At 59.2% G+C, this 22,820-nt stretch overlaps 1 protein-coding gene and 1 long non-coding RNA gene across 3 annotated transcripts; both read right to left on the bottom strand.

Moving 5' to 3' along the window:
* Positions 1-1,079: 1,079 nt before the first annotated feature.
* LOC137440787 (uncharacterized) lies at positions 1,080-8,091 on the bottom strand. 2 transcript variants are annotated; one of them, XR_010987238.1, is made up of 4 exons: positions 7,965-8,091; positions 7,692-7,851; positions 6,684-6,821; positions 1,080-6,494 (listed from the first exon to the last, which is right to left on the bottom strand). It is a non-coding gene; the product is annotated as an uncharacterized lncRNA (long non-coding RNA). The 2 variants fall into 2 exon arrangements; XR_010987237.1 differs by lacking the exons at positions 7,692-7,851; positions 7,965-8,091 and adding an exon at positions 7,227-7,393.
* A 129-nt stretch (positions 8,092-8,220) lies between these two features.
* On the bottom strand, positions 8,221-17,755 carry LOC137440538 (uncharacterized). Its single transcript, XM_068136754.1, has 20 exons — positions 17,649-17,755; positions 16,438-16,556; positions 16,143-16,274; positions 15,516-15,607; positions 15,329-15,427; positions 14,925-15,049; positions 14,557-14,719; positions 14,364-14,470; positions 14,058-14,146; positions 13,762-13,880; positions 13,419-13,598; positions 13,061-13,303; positions 12,604-12,735; positions 11,531-11,655; positions 10,941-11,054; positions 10,670-10,788; positions 9,573-9,671; positions 8,816-8,963; positions 8,623-8,729; positions 8,221-8,303 (listed from the first exon to the last, which is right to left on the bottom strand). Exons 1-19 carry the CDS (start codon positions 17,753-17,755, stop codon positions 8,648-8,650), a joined length of 2,394 nt encoding a protein of 797 aa, XP_067992855.1. The 3' UTR covers positions 8,221-8,303; positions 8,623-8,647.
* Positions 17,756-22,820: the final 5,065 nt, after the last annotated feature.

Raw genomic sequence — 22,820 nt, 5'->3', positions numbered from 1 at the left:
TGCTTGGGATGCAGCCCAACACGTAGCTGCCTTCTGGACTGCCAGTGACCTTTGCCAGCTCATGGTGAGTTTGTCATCAGCTGACACCCCCAAGTCCTCCTTGAGATTACTCTTGAGCCACTCCTTGCCATTACTCTTGAGCCACTCCTTGCCCAGCCTGTATTTGTGCGTGGGATTGCACCAAATCAGTTGCAGAACCTTGCACTTCTGTGTCTTTCAGCAGCCTGAGCATTTTCTTTAGGGAGAAGGCTCTGTGCCATGCAAACCCCACTCTTCTCTCTGTCCTCACCACGATTCAGAGCGCTGCTTGAATTGCTCAGTCTTTCTGGATTTCTCCGTATCTGGGAAATATGACATCAGTCACATGGCTGTGCCTAGCACAACCATTGCTGAAAACTATTCTGAAATGCTTACGTGTCATCTAGCTACAATTGCAGTCTCTTTTCGTCTGGCCAGAATTTATGCCCTGTCTTCTGCAAGATGGCTGCTGCCTGCCACTTGCTAGCCATTTGTGTACTCATATTTGAAAATGCTGACTCCATGGAAAGGGCTGGGTGCTCCTTAGCAAAATGAAGTGTGAAGGAGATGAGGTTAACTAAGTAGGTGCTGTCTGGACTAGGAAATGGAGGCACTGCATGCTCAGGTGTAGACATTTAATCCCTGTCTAATAAGATGATGCAAAGAACAGATGCAGGAGGAAGTGGAATCCTGGAACAAGCCCTGCGGTTATTCCTGTGATAGGAACAAGCAAGGAGGTATAGAGCTCTGTATGAATGGAAACTGTTGAAGTCTCTCCAAGGAACCCTCTGTGTGTTTGTAGGTAGAGAGATAAGGAGGATGTTCTGTTTCTGAGAATGATGGATGGAGGAATCTGAACTTTATCAGGATCCCCATAAGCCTACAGCTTTTCTCAAATACTCATTAGGGCTCCTTGTCCCCTTTCCATCATAGCCTACAATCATAGAATGCATTGGCTTGGAAGGGACCTCTAAAGGTCATGTAGTCCAGTCCTCCTGAAGGAAGCAGGGACAGCCCCAACTAGATCGGGTTGCTCAGAGATCCATCAAGCATGACCTCGAATGCCTCCAGTCATCCACCAGCCTCAGAGTAAACTTATTCCTCATGTTCAGTCTAAATCTACCCTGCTCTAGTGTAAAACCTCATCTGGTGATTCTTCTTTAACTTGTGATACTGAACGGTTTAAGAGCGTAAAAGCCTCTTGGACTACTGGGAGAGGCAAGCCTTGTGTTGATTACTTGTGGTGGGAATGTTGCTCCTGGTGGGAAGAGGGGATAGGAAGGGGAAGATTGATCATGAGCAATGGAATGTTAAAGCAGGTTTCCTATATTAGTGGTTTGGCTGTCTCAGGGCTTCAGCTGACAGAACAGTAGAGAAGGACTTTGGGGTGTTGGCTGATGAAAAAGTTAACATGAACATGCACATATCTCATGTGTTATTGTCCAAACTAAATGCTCTTTTCAGTGCATCTTTCAGAAGAATGGGTGTTCCCATTTACGGCTGTATCTTTATCAGTTCAGAGCAGTCTAGCGCCCCACTTCTCTCAACAGTTACAGGGCAATATTTTCATCATGAAAAGCTCAAACATGCTCTTCTGCCTTCACGTTTTTTTGTTTGCATTGCACCAGTCCCATATGTGCTTGGTGTTTGAACACTTCCATCGTTGTACCCAGCAAGTCCTGTGGTTTGAATTAACCAAGTCAAAACTAAGAGCACATTCTTATGAATTGGGCTTCCTCCACCAAGCCTGAAAAGAGAGACCATGGACTGCAACTCACGTCTTCATTTCTTAATCCTAAACAGTTAGTTTTAGCGAAAAAATGGAACATTTCTTAAAGGAGAGGTGGAAAATAGCCATTGCAGGCATATTTAATGGTGCAGAGCCACATGGAAAAAGTTTCACACACAGAATCACAGACCAGTGGCTGTTGGAAGTGACCTCTGAAGATCATCTAGTGCAGCCCCTTTGTTAGAGCTGGATCACTCAGAAGAAATAACCACGTTGGTGGCGGTTGATTGTTTTTTGAGAGAGGATTCACTTAAACAATACGATGAAAACCTCCTTGTTTAATCTGTGCATCCACTCTCAGTCCTTTATTAGGTTCAAGGTAATCAAGGTAGTCTCACGACTTGGTGAACAACAGAGATCTTTGCTTGCCAAGAACTGCCTCCCCACTCCACATACCAGAAGAGCTTTTATTGTATGTCCTGTTGAAGGCAGGCAACTACTACAGTCCTTGCACAGGCTCACATTTGAACAGGTTGAAGAGTTATAGTGGAGGGACCTTTTTTTCTGACACCTTCCCTGGCAAACCTTCTCTCACAAGCAGTGTAAACTAGCGCTGCTTGTACCTTGGGAGGCCTTCCGGAAGACAAAGGGAATGCAGAGGCACTGGGCGCTCATCTGTGCCTAGGTGAAAACAGTCTGATGCTGTAACACAAAATCTTTCCCCGTGACTCCATGTGTCCTTGTCTTTGCCAACTGATTGAGTAGTGAGGGCTCACTGTAGAGAAAGAGAAAGCTCTAACATGCAGCTTGCTCATTTAGTCCCTGCTGCCTACTTTCCCACGTGTTTTGTAGCTCTCTGCTTTGCCAACAATCCAACACACAGAAAAGTTCCCTTTCCTGGAGGCAGTGTATCTAACACATAAATCTAGCATTACCACCACCACTTACAAAACAACAGCCAAAACTTCTTCTGAGTATCACAGACACTGCCCTTCACATCTTTACACACATGAATGAGGTCACCCCTCGGTCTCCTCCAAGCTAAAGAGCCCCAGCTCCCTCAGCCTTTCCTCAGAAGGGAGATGCTCCACTCCCTCCAGCATCTTTGTGGCTCTGGGCTGGACGCTTTCAAGCAGTTCCCTGAAGTGAGGAGCCCAGAACTGGACACAGTACTCCAGATGTGGCCTCACCAGGGCAGAGTAGACAGGTAGGAGAACCTCTCTTGACCTACTCACCGCAGCCCTTCTAATACACCCCAGGATACCATTGGCCTTCTTGGCCACTAGGGCACATTGCTGTCCCTAAGAAAAGTTTTCCAGGAGGCCTTCTGGTAGCAGTGCATAGGATTTCTGCAACCATCTTGCAGTGCCCAGAGTTTCCTCTACAGCTCATCATCTGTTGCCATGAAACAGCTTGTTGGTGCTTCATCACCTCCCATTTCACCTTCTTCTGCATCTATTCCTGCCTCTCTCCCTCTGGTGTGCTTCTGTCCTGGAGCACCCTCACCTTTTTTGGTATTGGGAACGGGGACATTTTCCAGGCTACATGGACTCTGCAAGGCAAGTCCTGACCTTCCTGAAAAGGGAAAGAGCCCAGCCCAGAGCAGCTGAATTCTCTCCCCAAAGGAAGCTGTGTTTTGGGGCTGAGATCATCTTCTTTGGAGGTCACTGCACACTCCTAGCAAGTGATTTTCCTCTGCAGAGTGAAATTTGACTTCCATCTTGCAACATTTTTCTCCCCAGGAGGGAAAATCTGGGAGGGCAGCAGAGGAGCAGGGATGGGTGGTGGCAGCTGCCTGCTGCCAGAGACCCAGAGAGGGAGTGGGGACAGGGTTCTGGGGTCCTCTTTGGTCCCCCCCTTTAGTCCCCCAGGGAGGAGCTGGGAGGTGAGCTGGGCCTGTGGGCTATCCAGCTCCAAACCCCACTGAGCATTTAGGGGCTGGGGGGCAAACAGCCCTAGTACAGCTGGTGGGGTTGAGATTGCAGGGGCCCCGTGGACCCCAGTTCAGAAACACTGAGGGTCATGAAGATGTGACCCTGCAGGGGAAACTGAGGCATGGGGTGGGCTGCAGAACCCAAGTGTTCTGGGAGTGCTCGAGCCCCCCAAGGGCAGCAGCTCTGTGCAACTCCCAGGAAGCAAACTCATGCCACCCATGGTGTCATCTGGAACATGATGGGGGGGGGGAGGAGGGGCTGGAGGAGACCCCTGTCTGAATCACAGAATGGCTTAGATTTGAAGGGACCTCAAAAGGTCATCTCCCCCAACCTCCCTGCCATGGGCAGGGATGCCTCTCAACTCTACCAGGTTGCTCAGGGCCTCATCCAACCTGGCCTTGAACATCTCCAGAGTGGAGGCATCCACAACCTCTCTGGGCAACCTGCTCCAGAGCCTCACCACCCTCATACTGAGAGCCAGTCTGTAAAGATCCAGTCCAAACCTGCTCTCCCTCAGCTTCAAACCATTCCCCCTTGTCCTGCTGCTAGACACCCCAATGAAAAGTCCATCTCCAGCTTTCCAGTAGGATCCCCTGGAGCACTGAAAGGCAGCTATTAGGTCTCCCCAGAGTCATCTCTTCTCCATGATGGACAGCCCCTGCTCCCTCAGCCTGTGCTCATAGTAGAGGTTCTCCATTCCTTGGATCATGCTTGTGGCCCTCCTCTGGACCCAGAGCAGATCCCTGGGGAGCTCCTCTTGTCACTGAGTGCTACCTGCACCTTCAGCCATTGGTGACAACTCTTTTGAGTGCAGCCATCTAGCCAGTTCCTTATCCACTGGGTGCTCCATCCATCAAGTCTATGTCTCTCCACCTTAGAGACAAGGATGTTGTGTGGGACAGTGTCAGATGCCTTGCACAGGTCCAGGTAGATGATGTCAGTTGCTCTTCCCCTATCGACCAGAGCTGCAGCTCTGTCCTAGGAAGCCACCAGGTTTGTCAGGCACAATTTGCCCTTTGTGAAGCCATCCTGGCTGTCACCAATCCCCTTGTTATTTTCGATGGCTCTCAGCAGTTACCAGGAGGATCTGCTCCATGATGGTGCCTGGCACAGAGGTGAGACTGACAGGGCTGTAGTTCCCTCGGCTTTCCTGCTTCTCTTTTCAACACTGCAGGTTATGTTTCTCCTTTCCCAATCTGTGGGAACTTCTCCAGACTGACAGGGCTTCTCCAGTATGATTGCTAGCGGCCTAGCAGCCTCAGCCCCCAGTTCCTTCAGCACCCATGGACCTGTATCTCATCAGGTCCCATAGACCTGTATCTCATCAGGTCCCATAGACCTATGCACCTTCAGATTCTCTCGGTCTTCCCAGTCCTGAGCAGATCTTACTGTGGGTGGTTCTTCACTCTCCCAGACCCAGCCATTGCCCTCTGTGTCTTGCAGGGTGTGGCTCAAGTGCTTAGCAGTGAAGACTGAGGCAGAAGAAGACTGAAGCCTCACCTGCACACACTTCTGCAGGACCCCTCCTGGTGCCTCCTGCCAGCCCTCGCTCGCTCAGCTCCAGCCCAGCTGAAGCCCTCCCAGTTTTGCCCCTCTGACCATTTTTCCCCCCACACTCTCACTGTTCTCCATGTCAGGAGCTCAGCAGGTTCACACTGCCAAGCAAGAGGTTTCATTCTCTGCCCGCGATTCCAGGCCCGTGTGCAGCTCCATCCACGTCACGCCGCTCTCAGTGACACTGGCTCCAGCCTAGGGGAGCAGTAAAGGTCCTTCCCTCTCACTGCTGCCCAGGGCACTCTCTTTCTCTTGCCTTAGACAGACCAGTTCCCCCTGCAGTCCTAGCTCCTGTCTGCCTCAGGTTCACTGGCATGGGCCAGCTGCTCTAGGAGTGCTCCTGGTGGTACAGACCAAGGTGAGGGATCAGGAAACCCTTTCCAATCCAAGGAACAGCTTTAAACTGGGCTATCAAAATCTACCAGTAGTGTGAGAAAGAGCAGCCCTGCAGAACAAAGTCCTTGTGAGCAGCATGCTGTCTCCAGCTGCTTGTGCCCCTTGCCCTGGCATGGGCAGGGACACAGCTCATTTTCCTGACCCCTCGGTGGCTCACAGGGCTGGAATGGTGCCGTTAGGGTTCAGGCTGAGATGAGTGCTGAGAAGATGCTGATGGGTTTAGATGCTGAAAGGAATCCAGGACTTTTTAGCTGCCCACAGTTTGCTGGTGTGCAGGAGCACAGGAAGCTGGGAGGGAGCGCAGCCAGGAGAACTGAGCCCATCTAGCCACAGGGACACTCTCCACCACAGAATGTCCTGCTGAGTGCAGGCACTGGAGGGAATTGGCTGGTGGGGCTTCTCAGCCCTTGCCTGGGCTCTGTAGCTCCATACTCAGCTGGAATAGAGCCAGAAGGTCTACCACTGAAGTCTTCTAAAAAGCTGGTTTGGTTGATGTTCTCTAGCCCATTGGATTTGCTGGCAGAAGGAGGTGAGCTTTGCTAATGGCCTCTCGAGAGCTTTTGGCACCCAGGTCAATGAGGCTGATGTGTCAAAGCCTGGTTTTGAATCCCACGCTGTGTAACAAGGCTCTTCCTACCACGATGCTGACCTTGGATCATGTCTTACTGTCTGCAGGTTACAATCAGGATGAGCTGCACGATGCAGAGGCTCTGTGATGGGTGCAGCTGGCTGGCATGGAGAGCTGCGCAGCACATGCCTGCCTGCTTGGCCTGCTTTTGGCCTCCAGACTCTCAACTGCCCTGGCAAGGCTGATTTGGGCTGGCATCAGGAGACAGGAGAGGAGCCCAGCCTGGAGCAGGACACTGCGTAGCAGAGACAAGAAGGGGAGACACAGTTACCCAGGAAGCCTGCTCTCCAAACTTCACCTGTGCTGATGCAGACCCTCTTCTGCAGCTCACCAGGCCTCCCAGGCAGCCAGAAAGGTTCTGGCAGCCATTGCCCTGGGCACAGTCCCACAGGAGCTGGCTGGAAGTGTCCCTTGGGGCTCTTACCAGCAGAGGAGATGCATCCCCTCAGGAGGAGCCAGGGGGTTTTCCAGGCCAGCCCAGGCTGCTCAGTTCATGCGCAGCCACATCCATTTCTGCTCCATGCACTTGTCCAGCACCAGGTCTAGAGCTGAGAGGACAACCCTGGCAAAAGACACACAGACAAACAAATCCAAACGTGTTCAGACAGAACCAGCCAAGAAATGCTTCTCTTTAGCAGAGCTAAACACCCCTGAACTGATGCCTCCAAGCCCTGTCCAACCTGGCCTCAAACACTTCCCGCTTCTCTGGGCCACCTGGTCCAGTGGCTCAGCACTCTCACAGGGAAGCATTTCTCTGTCACCTCTCATCAAAATCTCCCTCCTTTAGTTGAAAACCATCAGTGCTTGTCCTGTTTTGCCCTCTCCTGCCTTGTAAGCCCGATTTCATTATTGAAGAGCTGCTCTAAGGTCTCCTAGGAGCCTTCTCCAGGATGAACACCCCCAGCTCAAGAGAGTGCTTCTCCTAGGAGAGGTGGCTCCAGCCCCTGATCAGCTTCATGGAACTTGCCTGCATGGCTTCTCCTCAAGGAGCTGGCCTTCAAGGAACAGTTGTCTGCAGCTGCTCGCAGGGGAAGCACCCTCTCCGTGCCCAGCATTTCACAGAGCCACTTCAGGAGGCTGGCAAGGAGGAGGGGCAGCAGAAGCCTGAGCTCCTCCATGCTGCTCAGGACAAACCCCTGGGAGACGGCATGCCTGCTCTGCAGGGTAACATGACCAAGAACCCCCTGTTCAGGCAAAGCCTTTTCCTTCCAGCCTGCTTTCCCCAGGGGCCTGCCTGTGGCAGAGTCACCATCTGCAGTTTCTGCCACTTCAGCCACAGCCTCGTGGCTCAGCAGCACACAACTGCCCCAGCTTCCCACACCCCTCGAGGCCAGCCCAGTCCTGCACCCTGGCAGTCTGCACAGGCTCCCACAGAAGGTGTAAAAAGCAGATGCAGAGCTGCAGAGACATGTCTGCCACTGATGGTACCCACAGCAGAGTCTCCAGAGCAGGCTGACACTTGTGCTGGTCACACGTGGAGGAGCCAGGCCTCAGGCGGCCGTTTCCCGCTCAGCTGAGTTTCTCTGCCAAACACCTCAGGATGGGAACACCAAGGATGCTTCTTCCCAGGCTCTACCACAGCTTCCCCGGCACTGCAATGAAAGAGATGGACACCCTCAGCCCATAGCGTAGAACCAGAAGGTGCTTTGGCTTCAAGGGGACCTTAAAGATCATCTTCTTCCACCCACTATCCCCCTTCCAGTACCTTGTATTCCTGCAGTGCCCTCAGACCTTCTCATCCGCAGAGGGACTTTCAACAGCCCGCTCAGGGCACAGGCACAAGCAGGCAATCTGGCCACACTCAGGAGCCTTCAGGCAGGAAGAAAAGCTCTGCTTCTCCAGGGCGAGCAAGCTGCAGACTCTCTCGCTGACTCCGGGGGGAAGCAGACAGTGCCTGGAGCTGTCCACGGGCAGCCCTTTCTGGAGGAAACTGCTGAGCAGGGCTCCTCTTGAAACAGGGCGAGGAGAAACACAGCTCGGGGCAGGGAGGGCCTGGAGTGCTCTGCTGCAAGCACTTCCTAAGGGGGCTCACGATGTGTGGTAGCTGAAGGGAAGAAGAGGGGAAAGAAACGCTTGGTGCACCCTTGCCCCCTCCTCCGTCAGGTCCCAGGCAGTGGCGCTCACAGCAGCAGCAGTAACTGCTCCCTTGGCTCCAAGGCCAGATCCAGCTGCAAACCTCACCCCTTCCAGCCTGCCTGAGCCTGCCTCATGTCAGACATAGCTCTTTGCTCTTTCCCACTCCCCTGTGTACCTGAAGTCCAGCCTCATGGGACAGTGGAGGGCCAGGACTGCAGGGACAGCCCCCAGCCTAGCACAGCCTTTGCACCTTCCTGTCTTGTGTGCTGGGAAGGAAAGAAACCAACCTCCTGGGGATTTGGATCCCCATCCTCAGCATTTCCTGCTGGAACTGGTCTTTGTCCCTGCAGAGCAGGCACCGAAATGCAGAGGTGCCAGCCTGGAGAGCATGGCCCTGCAGGAGAAGCAGCAGGAGGAACAGTGAGGCCCTAGTGCTGCTGAGCACCTGCCATGCCCCTGGGCTGAGGGAACAGCTGCTACCTGGATGCAGTCCCTGTGGAACACGGGGCACACCATGGTTCTGTAGGACTGTCTGTCCCCCACATCCTCCAGGCAGAGCAGGCAGTCAGTGTCAGGGTCAGGGTCCTTCTGTACTGCCTGCCGTGGGCAGTGGCTGGAGCAGAAGGCCCTGTGTGAGGAGGACAGAGATGGGCACAGTGGGAAGGGTCGGGTCCGTCACTGGTGCTCAGGAGGATGGGAGAGGAGGCATGAAGGAGCCCTTGGGCTCGCTCAGCTCTGGCTCTGCCTGTGCCTTCGTGTATGGTGTGCCTGGGGCTGGCAGGAAGGGGACTGAAGGAGAGGAGCCTCCCCCCATGAGGGTCGCCAGCCCTTACCTGTACTGCTCAAAGTACTGCGTGACACATCTGCCCCTGGTGGCACAGGGCAGATGGAAGCTGCGTTCACAGCCCCACTCCTGGCAGGTGATGGAGGCCCCGCTCACACCACAGACAAAGCAGAGCTGGCAAGAGCACAGCAGTCTCCATCAGCAGCAGCTTCAGCACCTCCACAGCAAGCCCCATGGCCCCGGGCAGGGTGCAGGATGTGCCCAGTGCTGGCTGACACCCCACAGATCAGCCTGGCAGAGGAAACTCCTGTGTGGGAGCATCTGTGGAGCCACTGGGATCAAGACCTTTCTCCCAGAGCTGGTTGGAAGGGCTAGGATTTCTTTGTGAAGGTGTCAGCTAAGGTCCTGAACCCACTCCTGGGACAAATCTCTGTGCTCTTGTCAGGTCCTCACCTTCTCTGCTGACAGCTGGATGGCACGTCTGATGGCAGAGAGGTGAAAGGCTGTGATGTATCCACTGAATGCCACCGGAGTCAGGCTGCTGGCAAAGTACTGCACAGGAGGCAGAGAAGGAACTGATGAGGAGAGTGTGGCAGAGACAGCCTGAGGGAGAGCAGGAGGGAGCCCCTGAGGAACTCACCACGCAGCAAGCATGGAGGCAGATATCTCGGTGCTGCTGCCAAAGCCCACAGATGTTCTTGCCCGCATTTGGCTGGCGGCACAGCTGGCATGCTGGAGGGGAGAGGGCAAATGGCAGTGGGAATGAGCACCTCTGTGGGGCTGGGGGAAGGCTGCCTGAGGGGTTGCACCCAGAGGGCTTGCTGGGTCCTTTCCTGGCAGGGTGGTGAGCAGGGCTGGGGGCCTGGGAGGGGAAGGGGGCATGCAGGCACGAGCGCTCCAGCAGGTACCCACTGTGCCACCTGGGCCCCAATTGCTGAGGAAATGAGGGGTCCTGCCTGGTGTGAGTGGGGAGATGCTACCTGCCCCTACCACCACTCTCAGCCCCAATCTTACCACCCCAACAACCCCTCTGCCAGGCCTCAGGAGGGAAGCTTTGCTCTCACCCTGCTCGTCTCTCTGCTGCACACCACCAATGGGTGCTGCAGGTTGTGCTGGGTGTTCTCTGTGACAAACTTCTCCACTGACTCTGAGGGAGAAGCAGAACACAGGTGGGCCTGCAGCAGATGCCCAGTGCCACGAACTGTGATGGCCACTCATTGCTGACAGACCCATGTCACCATGTCCCCCTCCCTTGGCCTCTCCTCACCATGTCGATCCCGCAGCCGCATGGGCCCACAAGGGATGGAGCAGCCCTTAGCAGCCTTAGAGGCACGGGAGGATGCCTGAGTGGGCTGCCTGGGGGTGCTGGGACCAGCCTCCTGCAAGGCTGCAAGGGCAAGCAGGAAGGTCAAGGGCACAAGCTCAGTGCCTGCAGCACCAAAGTCCAGAGCAGGGCCCCAGCCCTCCTGAGCAGGGGGCCTTTCAGGAGCCCAGGCTGGGCACTCACTGCCAGGCCTTGCCTGGCACCTGGGGCACCCTTTGCCTCTTACCGTTGCTGGGGCCAGCACATCCATGGCACTCCCACTGGGCCGTGCTGTCCTCCAGCTGGGAGCAGCACCGGTGGGTGCCCTCAGCAGCACAGGAGCTGCACAGCAGCAGCTGCCAGGGCCTGGGGAAGCAAAGGGGTTCATGGCTGTGAGGACAGAGTGAGGGCAGCAGGCGACTGTCCAGCAGAGCTCTCCTTCTCACTCCTTGCTCTTCAAGCCCTGGGCCAGACAGGGCTCCCCTCAAGAGCCCCAGGGGACAGCTTTGGGAACTCACCCCTCCTCCTCTGCCTGCCCCCTACCCCCTGGGCACAGGCAGTGCTGGGCATCACACTGGCTGTGCCTCTCCATCAGGGCTGCAAATTCCTGGGCAGTCTCCCATTGTGGTGGCCTGATGGAGAAAAGAAGGTTGGTGAGTCCTAGGTGCCCTAGGGTGAGGCAGATGCAGGCTGTCCCTGCCTTCCCACCCTGCCCTCTTTCCCACTGCCCTGGGTAGCTGAAGTCCAGCTCATGGGACAGTGGAGGGCCAGGACTGCAGGGACAGCCCCTGGCCTGGCACAGCCTTTGCACCTTCCTGTCTTGTGCACTGGGAAGAAAAGAAACCAACCTCCTGGGGATTCGGATCCCCTCTCACAAGAACTCCTCCCAGGATGACAGGAGAGGCAGAGGGTTAACAGCTCCAATGCCTCTGCCATGGGTAGGGACACCTCACACTACATCAGGCTGCCCAGAGCCGTATCTAGCCAACCCCTTAAAAAAACTTCCAGGGATGGGGACAGAGCCTGGCTGTCTGGGACCCTGCTGGTGCCAGGCCTGAAGGGAGGGAGGATCAGGCTGAAAAACACAGGAAGCACCTGTTCTCCTCACCTTGCCTTTGGTGAAAGGAGCCAAGGCAGAGCCACACTGCCTGCTAGGAAGTGGCCAGGCAGTCCCTGGACCGAGCCCCCAGCCATCCCATCAGGGAGCCCAGCTGCTGGACGAGGACCTCCTCTCTGCGGGGAAGAGCAGCAAGAAAAGGTGGCAGGCAGCCCCAGCACCCACTGGCCTCTGCCCCCCATCCTGCTCTCTGAGCAGTGACCGTTCAGAGGGGGTAGGAGAGGGCTGCTCCATCATCTCAGAAGCCCCAGAACGTAGTACCCAGCTGGGCAGGGCTCCTTCTGCTCCATGATGGGTGCATCAGGGTGTGCAAGGGCTCCCTACTCACCATGAGCTCTCACCGCTCCTTGCAAGTGCCCAGCACACGGACGCAAAGCCGCAGGGCTCTCTCCCGCTCCCAGGACTTGGCTGAGGTGAGGCAGCCCTTCAGCACCTGGGGCAGGGGCATCTCTCTCACTACTGGCATCTTTCTCTCCCCGACATCCCTCTGCCTCCTCCTCCAGAGCCAGCGCGCTGCAGCCCCTAGCCCCACCCAGCACTGGCACTGCAAGCCTCCCCCTCCTCCCCCTCTCACCTGCCCCTGAGCTGGAGTGGGGGCAGCTTCCCCACCCTCACCTTCCCCAGGCTGCTCTCACCCAGCTCAGGCCTGGCTCTGTGCTTTCCCTCAGGCAGGACCCGCTGCTCTCTGCCTGTGCTGAGGCTGCCGTGGCCGGGTGCTGCCGAGGCACAGCTCAGCCCCTGGCCCCGGCCCACTGCACAGTCTGAGAGCCAGGAGCCCAAGCCCCACTGTGCCTTGTCCCTACCTCCTGTCACCGCTGAGGCCATGACTCTCTGCCCCCAGCACAGTCGCCCACTTGCCCTGTGGCTGACCACGGTGTCCGCGCCGGCAGGACTGGCCTCTGCCTCCAGCAGGCTTTCAGGGAGATGGCCCTGATCCTCCACAACCTCCCATGCAGGAGCTAAAAGCAGGAAAGGAGAGCCGAGGGTCTGCATCCTGGGGGCTGCCAGGACAGCCTCAGCTGGCACCCTGAGCCAGGGCTGGGCAGGCACTGGCCGCTGCCTACCTGCACGTTCTTGGCTGCCGTGGCTCTCTTCCTGCCCCTTGTCACCTGCTCCATGGAAGGAGAGGACGACAGGTTCCGGCAGCACCCTGCCAGCAGCCTGTGCTCTTCCTGCCCAGAGGTGGCCTCACCTGGCTGCAGAGAGTGAAAAGGAAAGGAGAAAGGGGATTTAGCAGCCCTCTGCAGAGTGCCAGCTCAAGATGAACACCCAGTGCCACGGGGCCTTGCTTCGGGGGCTCTGCCATGCAGCGAGCTGCCCAGGATGGCCCTCGGGAAGTCTGCAGCCTGTGCTGGAGGGACGCACTTGCAAGCGGAGCGAAGAGAGGGCAGGGCCAGGGGAGTGTCACAGCTCTGTGCAGCAGTTGGGTGAGGAGAGGAAGTGCTCCGCGAGTGGGAGCTGGGCAGCCGTGGGGGGCACTCACTCTGGCGGGGAGCAGGGGGATATGCAGGGGCCACTTACCTCTGCTCTGGTGCCACAGGTCTCCAGCACTCTGCTGGCGATGTCACCTCCTCCTGCGGCGGTGGCTGGGCCGCCTGTAAGGTGCTTGTGCCCCGCGGCGCGGGCAGGACCTTTCCCGCAGCCGCTGGGGCCCAGGGCGGCTTTGGCGGCTGCTGCTCTCCAGGCTTGGGGCGGGGGAGGAAGGCTCCGAGGGCAGCTCGCTGGCTGTGCTGGGAGCAGCGAGCTCCGAGCTGGCAGCGGAGGCTGTCGGGGGAAGCAGGAAGGGGAAGGCAGCAGTGAGCTGTGGGCCATGCCCAGCGCTGCCTGTCTGGAGGTGCTGCTCCCAGCGCTGGGCGCTGGCACACTTGGTGCTACTCACAGCGTCTGCCTGGGCGGCTGTAGGGATTCTGGGCACGGCGCTGCAAGCGGCTGCGATCCCGCAGCCGCATGGGCCCAGAAGGGCTGGAGCAGCCCTCACCAGCCTCAGAGGCACGGGAGGATGCCTGAGTGGGCTGCCTGGGGGTGCTGGGACCAGCCTCCTGCAAGGTGGCACTGGAGGCTGCAAGGGCAAGCAGGAAGGTCAAGGGCACAAGCTCAGTGCCTGCAGCACCAAAGTCCAGAGCAGGGCCCCAGCCCTCCTGAGCAGGGGGCCTTTCAGGAGCCCAGCCTGGGCACTCACTGCCAGGCCTTGCCTGGCACCTGGGGCACCCTTTGCCTCTTACCGTTGCTGGGGCCAGCACATCCATGGCACTCCCACTGGGCCGTGCTGTCCTCCAGCTGGGAGCAGCACCGGTGGGTGCCCTCAGCAGCACAGGAGCTGCACAGCAGCAGCTGCCAGGGCCTGGGGAAGCAAAGGGGTTCATGGCTGTGAGGACAGAGTGAGGGCAGCAGGCGACTGTCCAGCAGAGCTCTCCTTCTCACTCCTTGCCCTTAAATCCCTGGGCCAGACAGGACTCCCCTCAAGTGCCCCAGGGGATAGCTTTGGGAACTCACCCCTCTTCCTCTGCCTGCCCCCTACCCCCTGGGCACAGGCAGTGCTGGGCATCGCACTGGCTGTGCCTCTCCATCAGGTCTTCAAATTCCTGGGCAGTCTCCCATTCTGGTGGCCTGATGGAGAAAGGAAGGTTGGTGAGTCCTAGGTGCCCTAGGGTGAGGCAGATGCAGGCTGTCCCTGCCTTCCCACCCTGCCCTCTTTCCCACTGCCCTGGGTAGCTGAAGTCCAGCCTCAGGACGGAGTGGAGGGCCAGGACTGCAGGGACAGCCCCTGGCCTGGCACAGCATTTGCACCTTCCTGTCTTGTGTGCTGGGAAGGAAAGAAACCAACCTCCTGGGGATTCGGATCCCCATCCTCAGCATTTCCTGCTGGAACTGGTCTTTGTCCCTGCAGAGCAGGCACCGAAATGCGGAGATGCCAGCCTGGAGAGCATGGCCCTGCAGGAGAAGCAGGAGGAGTATGAGTGCCTCCCTAGTGCTGCTGAGCACCTGCCATGCCCCTGGGCTGAGGGAACTGCTGCTACCTGGATGCAGTCCCTGTGGAACCAGGCATGCTGGCAGACGGGGCACACCATGGTTCTGTAGGACTGTCTGTCCCCCACATCCTCCAGGCAGAGCAGGCAGTCGGTGTCAGGGTCAGGGTCCCTCAGCACTGCCTGCTGTGGGCGGTGCCTGGAGCAGAAGGCCCTGTGTGAGGAGGACAGAGATGGGCACGGTGGGAAGGGTCGGGTCCGTCACTGGTGCTCAGGAGGATGGGAGAGGAGGCATGAAGGAGCCCTTGGGCTCGCTCAGCTCTGGCTCTGCCTGTGCCTTCGTGTGTGGTGTGCCTGGGGCTGGCAGGAAGGGGACTGAAGGAGAGGAGCCTCATCCCGTGGGGGTCGCCAGCCCTTACCTGTACTGCTCAAAGTACTGCGTGACACATCTGCCCCTGGTGGCACAGGGCAGATGGAAGCTGCGTTCACAGCCCGACTCCTGGCAGGTGATGGAGGCCCCGCTCACACCACAGACAAAGCAGAGCTGGCAAGAGCACAGCAGTCTCCATCAGCAGCAGCTTCAGCACCTCCACAGCAAGCCCCATGGCCCCGGGCAGGGTGCAGGATGTGCCCAGTGCTGGCTGACACCCCACAGATCAGCCTGGCAGAGGAGACTCCTGTGTGGGAGCCTGTGTAGAGCCACTGGGATCAAGACCTTTCTCCCAGAGCTGGTTGGAAGGGCTGGGATTTCTTTGTGAAGGTGTCAGCTAAGGTCCTGAACCCACTCCTGGGACAAATCTCTGTGCTCTTGTCAGGTCCTCACCTTCTCTGCTGACAGCTGGATGGCACGTCTGATGGCAGAGAGGTGAAAGGCTGCGATGTATCCACTGAATGCCACCGGAGTCAGGCTGCTGGCAAAGTACTGCACAGGAGGCAGAGAAGGAACTGATGAGGAGAGTGTGGCAGAGACAGCCTGAGGGAGAGCAGGAGGGAGCCCCTGAGGAACTCACCACGCAGCAAGCATGGAAGCAGATATCTCGGTGCTGCTGCCAAAGAACACAGATGTTCTCGCCCGCATTTGGCTGGCGGCACAGCTGGCATGCTGGAGGGGAGAGGGCAAATGGCAGTGGGAATGAGCACCTCTGTGGGGCTGGGGGAAGGCTGCCTGAGGGGTTGCACCCAGAGGGCTTGCTGGGTCCTTTCCTGGCAGGGTGGTGGGCAGGGCTGGGGGCCTGGGAGGGGAAGGGGGCATGCAGGCACGAGTGCTCCAGCAGGTACCCACTGTGCCACCTGGGCCCCAATTGCTGAGGAAATGAGGGGTCCTGCCTGGTGTGACTGGGGAGATGCTACCTGCCCCTACCACCACTCTCAGCCCCAATCTTACCACCCCAACAACCCCTCTGCCAGGCCTCAGGAGGGAAGCTTTGCTCTCACCCTGCTCGTCTCTCTGCTGCACACCACCAATGGGTGCTGCAGGTTGTGCCTGGTGTTCTCTGTGACAAACTTCTCCACTGACTCTGAGGGAGAAGCAGAACACAGGTGGGCCTGCAGCAGATGCCCAGTGCCACGAACTGTGATGGCCACTCATTGCTGACAGACCCATGTCACCATGTCCCCCTCCCTTGGCCTCTCCTCACCATGTCGATCCCGCAGCCGCATGGGCCCAGAAGGGCTGGAGCAGCCCTCACCAGCCTCAGAGGCACGGGAGGATGCCTGAGTGGGCTGCCTGGGGGTGCTGGGACCAGCCTCCTGCAAGGCGGCACTGGAGGCTGCAAGGGCAAGCAGGAAGGTCAAGGGCACAAGCTCAGTGCCTGCAGCACCAAAGTCCAGAGCAGGGCCCCAGCCCTCCTGAGCAGGGGGCCTTTCATGAGCCCAGCCTGGGCACTCACTGCCAGGCCTTGCCTGGCACCTGGGGCACCCTTTGCCTCTTACCGTTGCTGGGGCCAGCACATCCATGGCACTCCCACTGGGCCGTGCTGTCCTCCAGCTGGGAGCAGCACCGGTGGGTGCCCTCAGCAGCACAGGAGCTGCACAGCAGCAGCTGCCAGGGCCTGGGGAAGCAAAGGGGTTCATGGCTGTGAGGACAGAGTGAGGGCAGCAGGCGACTGTCCAGCAGAGCTCTCCTTCTCACTCCTTGCCCTTAAATCCCTGGGCCAGACAGGGCTCCCCTCAAGTGCCCCAGGGGACAGCTTTGGGAACTCACCCCTCTTCCTCTGCCTGCCCCCTACCACCTGGGCACAGGCAGTGCTGGGCATCACACTGGCTGTGCCTCTCCATCAGGGCTGCAAATTCCTGGGCAGTCTCCCATTGTGGTGGCCTGATGGAGAAAGGAAGGTTGGTGAGTCCTAGGTGCCCTAGGGTGAGGCAGATGCAGGCTGTCCCTGCCTTCCCACCCTGCCCTCTTTCCCACTGCCCTGGGTAGCTGAAGTCCAGCTCATGGGACAGTGGAGGGCCAGGACTGCAGGGACAGCCCCTGGCCTGGCACAGCCTTTGCACCTTCCTGTCTTGTGCACTGGGAAGAAAAGAAACCAACCTCCTGGGGATTCGGATCCCCTCTCACAAGAACTCCTCCCAGGATGACAGGAGAGGCAGAGGGTTAACAGCTCCAATGCCTCTGCCATGGGTAGGGACACCTCACACTACATCAGGCTGCCCAGAGCCGTATCTTGCCAACCCCTTATAAAAACCTCCATGGATGGGGACAGAGCCTGGCTGTCTGGGACCCTGCTGGTGCCAGGCCTGAAGGGAGGGAGGATCAGGCTGAAAAACACAGGAAGCACCTGTTCTCCTCACCTTGCCTTTGGTGAAAGGAGCCAAGGCAGAGCCACACTGCCTGCTAGGAAGTGGCCAGGCAGTCCCTGGACCGAGCCCCCAGCCATCCCATCAGGGAGCCCAGCTGCTGGACGAGGACCTCCTCTCTGCGGGGAAGAGCAGCAAGAAAAGGTGGCAGGCAGCCCCAGCACCCACTGGCCTCTGCCCCCCATCCTGCTCTCTGAGCAGTGACCGTTCAGAGGGGGCAGGAGAGGGCTGCTCCATCATCTCAGAAGCCCCAGAACGTAGTACCCAGCTGGGCAGGGCTCCTTCTGCTCCATGATGGGTGCATCAGGGTGTGCAAGGGCTCCCTACTCACCATGAGCTCTCACCGCTCCTTGCAAGTGCCCAGCACACGGACGCAAAGCCGCAGGGCTCTCTCCCGCTCCCAGGACTTGGCTGAGCTGAGGCAGCCCTTCAGCACCTGGGGCAGGGGCATCTCTCTCACTACTGGCATCTTTCTCTCCCCGACATCCCTCTGCCTCCTCCTCCAGAGCCAGCGCGCTGCAGCCCCTAGCCCCACCCAGCACTGGCACTGCAAGCCTCCCCCTCCTCCCCCTCTCACCTGCCCCTGAGCTGGAGTGGGGGCAGCTTCCCCACCCTCACCTTCCCCAGGCTGCTCTCACCCAGCTCAGGCCTGGCTCTTTGCTTTCCCTCAGGCAGGACCCGCTGCTCTCTGCCTGTGCTGAGGCTGCCGTGGCCGGGTGCTGCCGAGGCACAGCTCAGCCCCTGGCCCCGGCCCACTGCACAGTCTGAGAGCCAGGAGCCCAAGCCCCACTGTGCCTTGTCCCTACCTCCTGTCACCGCTGAGGCCATGACTCTCTGCCCCCAGCACAGTCGCCCTCTTGCCCTGTGGCTGACCACGGTGTCCACGCCGGCAGGACTGGCCTCTGCCTCCAGCAGGCTTTCAGGGAGATGGCCCTGATCCTCCACAACCTCCCATGCAGGAGCTAAAAGCAGGGAAGGAGAGCGGAGGGTCTGCATGCTGGGGGCTGCCAGGACAGCCTCAGCTGGCACCCTGAGCCAGGGCTGGGCAGGCACTGGCCGCTGCCTACCTGCACGTTCTTGGCTGCCGTGGCTCTCTTCCTGCCCCTTGTCTCCTGCTCCATGGAAGGAGAGGACGACAGGTTCCGGCAGCACCCTGCCAGCAGCCTGTGCTCTTCCTGCCCAGAGGTGGCCTCACCTGGCTGCAGAGAGTGAAAAGGAAAGGAGAAAGGGGATTTAGCAGCCCTCTGCAGAGTGCCAGCTCAAGATGAACACCCAGTGCCACGGGGCCTTGCTTCGGGGGCTCTGCCATGCAGCGAGCTGCCCAGGATGGCCCTCGGGAAGTCTGCAGCCTGTGCTGGAGGGACGCACTTGCAAGCGGAGCGAAGAGAGGGCAGGGCCAGGAGAGTGTCACAGCTCTGTGCAGCAGTTGGGTGAGGAGAGGAAGTGCTCCGGGAGTGGGAGCTGGGCAGCCGTGGGGGGCACTCACTCTGGCGGGGAGCAGGGGGATATGCAGGGGCCACTTACCTCTGCTCTGGTGCCACAGGTCTCCAGCACTCTGCTGGCGATGTCACCTCCTCCTGCGGCGGTGGCTGGGCCGCCTGTAAGGTGCTTGTGCCCCGCGGCGCGGGCAGGACCTTTCCCGCAGCCGCTGGGGCCCAGGGCGGCTTTGGCGGCTGCTGCTCTCCAGGCTTGGGGCGGGGGAGGAAGGCTCCGAGGGCAGCTCGCTGGCTGTGCTGGGAGCAGCGAGCTCCGAGCTGGCGGCGGAGGCTGTCGGGGGAAGCAGGAAGGGGAAGGCAGCAGTGAGCTGTGGGCCATGCCCAGCGCTGCCTGTCTGGAGGTGCTGCTCCCAGCGCTGGGCGCTGGCACACTTGGTGCTACTCACAGCGTCTGCCTGGGCGGCTGTAGGGATTCTGGGCACGGCGCTGCAAGCGGCTGCGATCCCGCAGCCGCATGGGCCCAGAAGGGCTGGAGCAGCCCTCACCAGCCTCAGAGGCACGGGAGGATGCCTGAGTGGGCTGCCTGGGGGTGCTGGGACCAGCCTCCTGCAAGGTGGCACTGGAGGCTGCAAGGGCAAGCAGGAAGGTCAAGGGCACAAGCTCAGTGCCTGCAGCACCAAAGTCCAGAGCAGGGCCCCAGCCCTCCTGAGCAGGGGGCCTTTCAGGAGCCCAGCCTGGGCACTCACTGCCAGGCCTTGCCTGGCACCTGGGGCACCCTCTGCCTCTTACCGTTGCTGGGGCCAGCACATCCATGGCACTCCCACTGGGCCGTGCTGTCCTCCAGCTGGGAGCAGCACCGGTGGGTGCCCTCAGCAGCACAGGAGCTGCACAGCAGCAGCTGCCAGGGCCTGGGGAAGCAAAGGGGTTCATGGCTGTGAGGACAGAGTGAGGGCAGCAGGCGACTGTCCAGCAGAGCTCTCCTTCTCACTCCTTGCCCTTAAATCCCTGGGCCAGACAGGGCTCCCCTCAAGTGCCCCAGGGGACAGCTTTGGGAACTCACCCCTCTTCCTCTGCCTGCCCCCTACCCCCTGGGCACAGGCAGTGCTGGGCATCACACTGGCTGTGCCTCTCCATCAGGTCTTCAAATTCCTGGGCAGTCTCCCATTGTGGTGGCCTGATGGAGAAAGGAAGGTTGGTGAGTCCTAGGTGCCCTAGGGTGAGGCAGATGCAGGCTGTCCCTGCCTTCCCACCCTGCCCTCTTTCCCACTGCCCTGGGTAGCTGAAGTCCAGCCTCAGGACGGAGTGGAGGGCCAGGACTGCAGGGACAGCCCCTGGCCTGGCACAGCATTTGCACCTTCCTGTCTTGTGTGCTGGGAAGGAAAGAAACCAACCTCCTGGGGATTCGGATCCCCATCCTCAGCATTTCCTGCTGGAACTGGTCTTTGTCCCTGCAGAGCAGGCACCGAAATGCGGAGATGCCAGCCTGGAGAGCATGGCCCTGCAGGAGAAGCAGGAGGAGTATGAGTGCCTCCCTAGTGCTGCTGAGCACCTGCCATGCCCCTGGGCTGAGGGAACTGCTGCTACCTGGATGCAGTCCCTGTGGAACCAGGCATGCTGGCAGACGGGGCACACCATTGTTCTGTAGGACTGTCTGTCCCCCACATCCTCCAGGCAGAGCAGGCAGTCGGTGTCAGGCTCCGGGTCCCTCAGCACTGCCTGCTGTGGGCGGTGCCTGGAGCAGAAGGCCCTGTGTGAGGAGGACAGAGATGGGCACGGTGGGAAGGGTCGGGTCCGTCACTGGTGCTCAGGAGGACGGGAGAGGAGGCATGAAGGAGCCCTTGGGCTCGCTCAGCTCTGGCTCTGCCTGTGCCTTCGTGTGTGGTGTGCCTGGGGCTGGCAGGAAGGGGACTGAAGGAGAGGAGCCTCATCCCGTGGGGGTCGCCAGCCCTTACCTGTACTGCTCAAAGTACTGCGTGACACATCTGCCCCTGGTGGCACAGGGCAGATGGAAGCTGCGTTCACAGCCCGACTCCTGGCAGGTGATGGAGGCCCCGCTCACACCACAGACAAAGCAGAGCTGGAAAGAGCACAGCAGTCTCCATCAGCAGCAGCTTCAGCACCTCCACAGCAAGCCCCATGGCCCCGGGCAGGGTGCAGGATGTGCCCAGTGCTGGCTGACACCCCACAGATCAGCCTGGCAGAGGAGACTCCTGTGTGGGAGCCTGTGTAGAGCCACTGGGATCAAGACCTTTCTCCCAGAGCTGGTTGGAAGGGCTGGGATTTCTTTGTGAAGGTGTCAGCTAAGGTCCTGAACCCACTCCTGGGACAAATCTCTGTGCTCTTGTCAGGTCCTCACCTTCTCTGCTGACAGCTGGATGGCACGTCTGATGGCAGAGAGGTGAAAGGCTGCGATGTATCCACTTAATGCCACCGGAGTCAGGCTGCTGGCAAAGTACTGCACAGGAGGCAGAGAAGGAACTGATGAGGAGAGTGTGGCAGAGACAGCCTGAGGGAGAGCAGGAGGGAGCCCCTGAGGAACTCACCACGCAGCAAGCATGGAAGCAGATATCTCGGTGCTGCTGCCAAAGAACACAGATGTTCTCGCCCGCATTTGGCTGGCGGCACAGCTGGCATGCTGGAGGGGAGAGGGCAAATGGCAGTGGGAATGAGCACCTCTGTGGGGCTGGGGGAAGGCTGCCTGAGGGGTTGCACCCAGAGGGCTTGCTGGGTCCTTTCCTGGCAGGGTGGTGGGCAGGGCTGGGGGCCTGGGAGGGGAAGGGGGCATGCAGGCACGAGTGCTCCAGCAGGTACCCACTGTGCCACCTGGGCCCCAATTGCTGAGGAAATGAGGGGTCCTGCCTGGTGTGACTGGGGAGATGCTACCTGCCCCTACCACCACTCTCAGCCCCAATCTTACCACCCCAACAACCCCTCTGCCAGGCCTCAGGAGGGAAGCTTTGCTCTCACCCTGCTCGTCTCTCTGCTGCACACCACCAATGGGTGCTGCAGGTTGTGCCTGGTGTTCTCTGTGACAAACTTCTCCACTGACTCTGAGGGAGAAGCAGAACACAGGTGGGCCTGCAGCAGATGCCCAGTGCCACGAACTGTGATGGCCACTCATTGCTGACAGACCCATGTCACCATGTCCCCCTCCCTTGGCCTCTCCTCACCATGTCGATCCCGCAGCCGCATGGGCCCAGAAGGGCTGGAGCAGCCCTCACCAGCCTCAGAGGCACGGGAGGATGCCTGAGTGGGCTGCCTGGGGGTGCTGGGACCAGCCTCCTGCAAGGCGGCACTGGAGGCTGCAAGGGCAAGCAGGAAGGTCAAGGGCACAAGCTCAGTGCCTGCAGCACCAAAGTCCAGAGCAGGGCCCCAGCCCTCCTGAGCAGGGGGCCTTTCATGAGCCCAGCCTGGGCACTCACTGCCAGGCCTTGCCTGGCACCTGGGGCACCCTTTGCCTCTTACCGTTGCTGGGGCCAGCACATCCATGGCACTCCCACTGGGCCGTGCTGTCCTCCAGCTGGGAGCAGCACCGGTGGGTGCCCTCAGCAGCACAGGAGCTGCACAGCAGCAGCTGCCAGGGCCTGGGGAAGCAAAGGGGTTCATGGCTGTGAGGACAGAGTGAGGGCAGCAGGCGACTGTCCAGCAGAGCTCTCCTTCTCACTCCTTGCCCTTAAATCCCTGGGCCAGACAGGGCTCCCCTCAAGAGCCCCAGGGCACAGCTTTGGGAACTCACCCCTCTTCCTCTGCCTGCCCCCTACCACCTGGGCACAGGCAGTGCTGGGCATCACACTGGCTGTGCCTCTCCATCAGGGCTGCAAATTCCTGGGCAGTCTCCCATTGTGGTGGCCTGATGGAGAAAGGAAGGTTGGTGAGTCCTAGGTGCCCTAGGGTGAGGCAGATGCAGGCTGTCCCTGCCTTCCCACCCTGCCCTCTTTCCCACTGCCCTGGGTAGCTGAAGTCCAGCTCATGGGACAGTGGAGGGCCAGGACTGCAGGGACAGCCCCTGGCCTGGCACAGCCTTTGCACCTTCCTGTCTTGTGCACTGGGAAGAAAAGAAACCAACCTCCTGGGGATTCG

The sequence above is a fragment of the Melanerpes formicivorus genome, unplaced genomic scaffold, assembly GCF_026170545.1.
Source record: "Melanerpes formicivorus ecotype bairdi unplaced genomic scaffold, bMelFor1.0.p_v2 SCAF_4, whole genome shotgun sequence".
Classification (NCBI taxonomy): Eukaryota; Metazoa; Chordata; class Aves; order Piciformes; family Picidae; genus Melanerpes; species Melanerpes formicivorus.
The sequence above is the reverse complement of the archived record's forward strand: the minus strand, read 5'-3'. Positions and strand labels throughout refer to the sequence as shown.